Genomic DNA, 8,641 nt, shown 5'->3' with positions numbered 1-8,641 from the left:
TTACGGCCAGCGTTTGTTTCATCAATACTTAGTTTATTTTATTATATGAATACAGATAATTTATTAGAACCGAATCCAAAAAACTTACAGATACCTACATAAAAATATAAAAACAGGTGAAGCAGGTAAAAGCGACTAGTTATGTACTATTATTTGCACAGAAGGTGCGCTACAAGACATAAATCTTGTGTAGAACAAACAACACGAGCAATATAAATTAATAAAGGACCCTTTCAAATGTAATCAGCTCAGGCCGACCGCAAGATGAAGATTGGCGCGGGTAATTTTTGATTTTTTGCACTAATTCTTTAGTCTGAAATACTAATTGTGATAATTTTTAATATTTTTTATTTTATTTTTGTCAACAGGACTACTGGTTCTCGTTATTCTTCACACCAAGTTCCAAGATGCTTCCACATCTCACGCAGGTAACAAAAATTCATCATCGGTAATAGCACCATTGCCGCCACCCATCATCGACTGTGCTTGTAGCTATATTTACTATCCTGTCTGCGGAACCGATGGACGAACCTACACGAACGTATGTGTCATGAACTGTATAAGTTTTGAAAACATAAGACGAGGCCTGCCGCCCATCTTCCTCAAAGGGAACGGTGAATGTCTAGAAGACCCGTGTATTTGTCCTCAAGTCGTCCTACCGGTATGTGGCAGTGATAACTACACCTACAGCAACGAGTGCTACTTGAAATGTGAGAGCAGCAGACGCGAGCGTCTGGGCCTTGGACCCATCGTCGTTGCACACGAGGGAAATTGTTCGAGCACACCCTGTATCTGCTCCAGCATCATCACGCCGGTCTGCGGTACAGACAGTGTAACGTACAGAAATATTTGCCTGCTGCAATGTGCTAGTCGCAAAAATCAGGCTCAAGGTCTCCAGCCGATTAGATTAGCTTATTCAGGAGCTTGCTTCTTCGAGAGCTGCATGTGTCCTCTGAATATCGAACCTGTTTGTGGAAGCGATGGGACCACGTACAATACTCCCTGCCACCTGGCTTGCAAAAATAGAATTGGATATGCGATGGGCTACCCAGAGGTACAACAATTGTACAAAGGTCCATGCGTCAGCTGTGCCTGCCCAGCGATTAGCGACCCCATCTGTGGCAGTGATGGCAAAGATTATGGTAACCCATGTGAGCTAGAATGTGAGAACAAGAGAAGGGAAAAACAGTGTTTGAGTCCAATAACAATTCGCTACAAAGGTAAGTGTGTCAGATGCGTGTGTCCTGGTGTTCTGGACCCTGTGTGTGCTAGCGATCGCAGAACATACAAAAATAAATGTGAATTAAAATGTATAAATCAAGTGCGACAACGATCTGGCCTATCACCTTTGGAGTTGTTGTTCAAGGGAAATTGCATTAAATGTAACTGCCCTAAAAAATCCAATCCAGTCTGCGGTACTGATGGAAACACGTACAACAACAAATGTTTACTAGATTGTGAAAACAAGTACAGAAAAAAGCAAAACCTCACATTAATATCAATTGAATATAAAGGGGAATGCGAAAACTGCTTTTGCACAGCCATTGGAGATCCTCTTTGTGCCAGCGATGGTAAAACTTATGGTAATCCTTGCGAATTGGCTTGTGAAAATAAAAAAATAGATAGAATTGGACTTCCAGTGCTGTATAAGAAGTACCGAGGAGTTTGTACTTTTTGTGAATGTGTCGCGGAAGGTAGCCCAGTGTGTGGCAGCAATGGCGTCACATACGAAAACGCTTGCAGACTGGATTGTGAAAATGTAGATCGCAAGAAACAGAATTTATCATCAATCACTATTGATTATAATGGTACCTGCATCGATTGCATCTGTACTGCAGACTACAGGCCCGTGTGCGGAAGTGACGGCGTTACTTATGGTAATAAATGTGCTTTTGGATGTGAGAATCGAAGGAGAGAAAAACGATGTTTGCCGCCGCTGGACTTGCTGTATGACGGTGAATGTATTAAATGCGCCTGCACTAAGGAATACAATCCAGTTTGCGGCACTGATGGAAACACTTACAGCAATCCTTGTGCACTAGATTGTGAAATTGCAAAAAGAAAAGCACAAAACTTGCCACTAATTGCAAAAGACTACAATGGTACCTGCATCGATTGTATCTGTACTGCAGACTACAGGCCCGTGTGCGGAAGTGACGGCGTTACTTATGGTAATAAATGTGCTTTTGGATGTGAGAATCGAAGGAGAGAAAAACGATGTTTGCCGCCGCTGGACTTGGTGTATGACGGCGAATGTATTAAATGCATATGCACTAAAGAATACAACCCTATTTGCGGCACTGATGGAAACACTTACAGCAATCCTTGTGCACTAGATTGTGAAAATACAAAAAGAAAAGCACAAAATTTAACACTAATTGCAAAAGACTACAATGGTACCTGCATCGATTGTATTTGTACTGCAGACTACAGGCCCGTGTGCGGAAGTGATGGCGTTACTTATGGTAATAAATGTTCTTTTGGATGTGAAAATCGAAGGAGAGAAAAACGATGTTTGCCACCGCTGGATTTGCTGTATGACGGCGAATGTGTTAAATGCACCTGCACTAAGGAATACAATCCAGTTTGCGGTACTGACGGTAACACTTACAGTAACCAATGTGCGTTAGATTGTGAAAACGCTAAGAGGAAGGCACAAAATTTACCACAAATTTCAAAAGATTACAATGGTACCTGCATCGATTGCATCTGTACTGCAGACTACTCTCCTGTATGTGGAAGCGACGGCGTTACTTATGGTAATAAATGTGCTTTTGGATGTGAGAATCGAAGGAGAGAAAAACGTTGTTTGCCACCGCTGGACTTGCTGTATGACGGTGAATGTATTAAATGCACCTGCACTGAAGAATACAATCCAGTGTGTGGCAGTGACGGAGTAACTTACAGCAATCCTTGCGCACTAGACTGTGAGAACGCCGTAAGAAAAGCGAAACAATTACCACCAATTTCAATTGACTATAAATGTGCTTGCATAGATTGTATTTGCACCGCAGACTACACTCCTGTATGCGGCAGCGATGGGAATACTTACGGAAATGCTTGTTCTCTTGGTTGTGAAAATCGTCGTAGAGAAAAACGAGGTTTGTCGCCACTAGATTTACTATACAACGGAGAATGTATCAAATGTATTTGTACCGACGAAGTCGCTCCGATATGTGGCACTGATGGAAACACTTACAGCAATCCATGTGCTTTAAATTGTGAAAATGCTAAAAGAAAAGCACAGAACTTACCACCAATTGCCATCGACTACAATGACACTTGTGTGGATTGTTTTTGCACCGCAGACTACAGGCCCGTGTGTGGCAGCGACGGGAAAACATACAGCAACGGATGTACTCTTGGTTGTGATAATAAACTAAGAGAGAAACGAGGACTACCACCTGTAAATTTTTTGTATGAGGGAGAATGCATAGTTTGCATCTGTACTAAAGAATACAACCCTATTTGCGGCACTGACGGAAACACTTACAGCAACCCATGTGCGTTAGATTGCGAAAATACAAAAAGAAAAGCACAAAACTTGCCACCAATTGCAAAAGACTATAATGGTACCTGCATCGATTGTATTTGTACTGCAGACTACAGGCCCGTGTGCGGAAGTGACGGCGTTACTTATGGTAATAAATGTGCTTTTGGATGTGAGAATCGAAGGAGAGAAAAACGATGTTTGCCGCCGCTGGACTTGCTGTATGACGGCGAATGTATTAAATGCATATGCACTAAAGAATACAACCCTATTTGCGGCACTGATGGAAACACTTACAGCAATCCTTGTGCACTAGATTGTGAAAATACAAAAAGAAAAGCACAGAACTTACCACCAATTGCCATCGACTACAATGACACTTGTGTGGATTGTTTTTGCACCGCAGACTACAGGCCCGTGTGTGGCAGCGACGGGAAAACATACAGCAACGGATGTACTCTTGGTTGTGATAATAAACTAAGAGAGAAACGAGGATTACCACCTGTAAATTTTTTGTATGAGGGAGAATGCATAGTTTGCATCTGTACTAAAGAATACAACCCTATTTGCGGCACTGACGGAAACACTTACAGCAACCCATGTGCGTTAGATTGCGAAAACACAAAAAGAAAAGCACAAAACTTGTCACTAATTGCAAAAGACTACAATGGTACCTGCATCGATTGTATCTGTACTGCAGACTACAGGCCCGTGTGTGGTAGCGATGGCGTTACTTATGGTAATAAATGTGCTTTTGGATGTGAGAATCGAAGGCGAGAAAAACGATGTTTGCCCCCGCTGGACTTGCTGTATGACGGCGAATGTATTAAATGCATATGCACTAAAGAATACAACCCCATTTGCGGCACTGATGGAAACACTTACAGCAATCCTTGTGCACTAGATTGTGAAAATACAAAAAGAAAAGCACAAAACTTGCCACTAATTGCAAAAGACTACAATGGTACCTGCATCGATTGTATTTGTACTGCAGACTACAGGCCCGTGTGCGGAAGTGATGGCGTTACTTATGGTAATAAATGTTCTTTTGGATGTGAAAATCGAAGGAGAGAAAAACGATGTTTGCCACCGCTGGATTTGCTGTATGACGGCGAATGTGTTAAATGCACCTGCACTAAGGAATACAATCCAGTTTGCGGTACTGACGGTAACACTTACAGTAACCAATGTGCGTTAGATTGTGAAAACGCTAAGAGGAAGGCACAAAATTTACCACAAATTTCAAAAGATTACAATGGTACCTGCATCGATTGCATCTGTACTGCAGACTACTCTCCTGTATGTGGAAGCGACGGCGTTACTTATGGTAATAAATGTGCTTTTGGATGTGAGAATCGAAGGAGAGAAAAACGTTGTTTGCCGCCGCTGGACTTGCTGTATGACGGTGAATGTGTTGAATGCACCTGCACTGAAGAATACAACCCAGTGTGTGGCAGTGACGGAGTAACTTACAGCAATCCTTGTGCGCTAGACTGTGAGAACGCCGTAAGAAAAGCGAAACAATTACCACCAATTTCAATAGACTATAAATGTGCTTGCATAGATTGTATTTGCACCGCAGACTACACTCCTGTATGCGGCAGCGATGGGAATACTTACGGAAATGCTTGTGCCCTTGGTTGTGAAAATCGTCGTAGAGAAAAACGAGGTTTATCGCCACTAGATTTACTATACAACGGAGATTGTATCAACTGTATTTGTACTGACGAATACGCTCCGATATGTGGCACTGATGGAAACAATTACAGCAATCCATGTGCTTTAGATTGTGAAAATGCTAAAAGAAAAGCACAGAACTTACCACCAATTGCCATCGACTACAATGACACTTGTGTGGATTGTTTTTGCACCGCAGACTACAGGCCCGTGTGTGGCAGCGACGGGAAAACATACAGCAACGGATGTACTCTTGGTTGTGATAATAAACTAAGAGAGAAACGAGGATTACCACCTGTAAATTTTTTGTATGAGGGAGAATGCATAGTTTGCATCTGTACTAAAGAATACAACCCTATTTGCGGCACTGACGGAAACACTTACAGCAACCCATGTGCGTTAGATTGCGAAAACACAAAAAGAAAAGCACAAAACTTGTCACTAATTGCAAAAGACTACAATGGTACCTGCATCGATTGTATCTGTACTGCAGACTACAGGCCCGTGTGTGGTAGCGATGGCGTTACTTATGGTAATAAATGTGCTTTTAAATGTGAGAATAAAAGGAGAGAAAGACGATGTTTGCCGCGGCTGACTTTGTTGCACGAGGGTGAATGTATTATATGCAAGTGCACTAAAGAATACAACCCCATATGCGCCAGTGATGGAATTACTTACAGCAATCCTTGTACATTAGAATGCGAAAACAGTATAAGAAAAGCGAGAAATATGCCACCATTAGACATCAAATATAAAGGCGAATGTGTTCAATGTCCATGTACACTTGAATATGTACCGCTGTGTGCAAGCGATGATAACACCTATCCAAATTCTTGTGTCTTAGAGTGTGAAAATAAGATAAGAGAAAAGCAGAATAAAACAGCGTTAACAGTTCAATATAAAGGAGAATGTATTCATTGCCCTTGCTCTAAAGAATTTAAACCAGTATGCGGAAGTGACTGGAATACGTACGGTAACAAATGTATCTTTGAATGTGAAAATGCCAAAAGGCAGGCACAAGGTTTGCCAAAATTAGAGATTCTTTATGATGATAAATGTATTGAGTGTATTTGCCCGTTGAATTATAATCCTGTTTGTGGTAGCGACGAGAAAACTTATGGAAATAACTGCTCATTTAATTGCGAAAACAAACACAGAGAAAAACAAGGAATAGAACCATTGACGATATTGTATGACGGTGAATGTATCACTTGTGTGTGCACAGCTGATCTCAGGCCAGTCTGTGGATCTGATGGCATTACATACAGCAACATTTGCATGTTTGAATGTCAAAATAAAAAGAGACGAAGAGAAGGTCTTGAGAACTTGACAATAGCGTATGAAGGTGAGTGCGTCCAATGCATATGCCCGGCGATTTATGACCCTGTTTGTGGCACGGACGAGAAAACTTATAGTAGCGCCTGTTCTCTAGCTTGTCACAACAAGAAAAGGGAAAAAATGTGTCTGCCATCGATTGGTATAGATTATGAAGGACAATGTGTCGAGTGTGCCTGCACATATGAGTATCAACCGGTATGTGCCAGCGACGATAACACGTATGCGACCCGTTGTGTCCTGAGATGTGAGAATGCAAAACGAGCAAGGAAGGATTTGCCCCCATTGATCGTTGCTTATGAAGGAGAATGCGGTAGTTGCACTTGTTCAAATGACTATTGTCCCGTTTGTGGAAATGATGGGAAAACTTACACAAATATTTGCGCGTTGCAATGTGCGAGTCAGAAGAGGGTGAAAGAAGGTCTTCCCTGCCTGGAAGTGACCAGTGAAGGTGCTTGCGGCTGCGCATGCCCAAAGAACTATGATCCGGTGACTAGCAGCGACGGGAAAACCTATGGGAACCAGTGCCTCTTCAACTGTGAGAATAAAAGACGTGATGATTTAGGCCTTCTTTTACTTACGATAGCAAGTGACATAAAAATAAAGAAATAAATAAATCACATGCATTATAATTGGTTAATGTAGGTATTTTCATGAAGAATAATAAAATTGATAAATATAGTATTGTGATGATATTTTTCTATCCTTTGTTATCCTTAGTTTTTACCTGCGCCCATTTTCTTTTGGTTAATTTCGAGACTAAAGTCTTCCCTTGCTTGACCTTCACTGGTGTTTAATAACTGTAGATCTTTTCTACACAGGCAAGTAGGTATTAAACCAGAATCTGTAGCAGTGGGAATAAGAAGTTGAGTCCCATTCCTATGCCTTTACATATCTAAATATATATAACTGACTGATTGACTGACTGACATAGTGATCTATCAACGCACAGCCCAAATCACTGGACGGATCGGGCTGAAATTTGGCATGCAGGTAGATGTTATTACGTAGGTAGGGGGTAAAGCGGGATCCACGCGTGGGAAGTCGCGGACGGCCGCTAGTCAAAAATAATTGCTCTATTTATCAGTCAATTGAAGTTCATAACTGGTCATATCGTAATCCTAAGAAACTACTAACTATACTCTTCCGCTTTTTATCTCGAGGCGTTAGCGTAAATTAAAATCTATCCATGAATTTAAACTTTCCTCCCAATCTCAATATTATAGCCTTATCAAAAAACTGTATTACTGAAAGCACATTGCGAAGAACAAAGTGGAGATATGAAATATTTATGATTCCGTTTCTATCCGCGCCTCTCGTGCCTGCCAAATTAGCCGGGTCCCGGAACTTTTGGCATTTTTTCCTAACAAGACAACTCCATTTCGGAACATCCTTTGAGTATTATCGGCCCCCCGATAATCACCGGCAACTGTAATGAGCGCGGACGTCTTCATTTTTTACGACCCACCTTCACAGATGAGGCCGTATTTTTTATGGGAGAGCGCAAACGAATCGGTCAGTAGGATTTGTCGTGGAATCACCGTTTGGAATTATTTTCGTTGTTTATTTATGTATTTGAGGTGGAGGTGTAGGTGTAGGTATTGATTGCAGACACATGAAAATTGAATGGAAACCTACAGTGGACCTTGGTGTAAAAAATGTGATAAGGTAAGTAAGCTTTATCATTAAATACGATTAAAGTATTATTAAAAGCACAGTTAAAAGCTCTAATTATGTAATGTAGGTATAAGCTAATAAATTATACAAGGAACTATTTTAACACGTTATACAACCACAATAACTAAATAATAGACAAACTAAAGAATAGTTCATTCTTCTTCTTTCAATACTGCACAGCACTCGATGCAAGTCTAAAGTGCACAATAGCCCTCGACAGCAGCGGCCGAGCCGAGTAATAGTAGGTCAGGGCTCTCAGCCCTAACTAGCTCGCCTCTCGCGCTGAGGGCCCTAGCGCGACAAAGGCTGAGGTGTTGCACCCAAACTTGCTGTCTTTGTAACTTTTATACTCATCTTATTATAAAACTTTAAATCCGTTCTGCTCTATGGGTGTGAAACGTGGAAGGTCACCAAGGTTATCTCGCACCAGCTGCAGGTCTTCATCAAATGCCTTCGCCGAAT

At 41.5% G+C, this 8,641-nt stretch overlaps 1 protein-coding gene across 1 annotated transcript; it reads left to right on the top strand.

Annotated features, from left to right (window-relative positions):
* Positions 1-248: 248 nt before the first annotated feature.
* LOC135073454 (serine protease inhibitor Kazal-type 5-like) lies at positions 249-7,157 on the top strand. Its single transcript, XM_063967636.1, has 3 exons — positions 249-280; positions 369-3,944; positions 6,393-7,157. The coding sequence occupies exons 1-3, from the start codon at positions 265-267 to the stop codon at positions 7,112-7,114; spliced, it is 4,314 nt and encodes a 1,437-aa protein (XP_063823706.1). The 5' UTR covers positions 249-264; the 3' UTR covers positions 7,115-7,157.
* The last annotated feature ends 1,484 nt before the right edge of the window (positions 7,158-8,641 follow it).

This window comes from Ostrinia nubilalis, chromosome 7, assembly GCF_963855985.1.
Source record: "Ostrinia nubilalis chromosome 7, ilOstNubi1.1, whole genome shotgun sequence".
Classification (NCBI taxonomy): Eukaryota; Metazoa; Arthropoda; class Insecta; order Lepidoptera; family Crambidae; genus Ostrinia; species Ostrinia nubilalis.
Note: the sequence above shows the minus strand (reverse complement) of the source record. Positions and strands in the feature narration are given on the sequence as shown.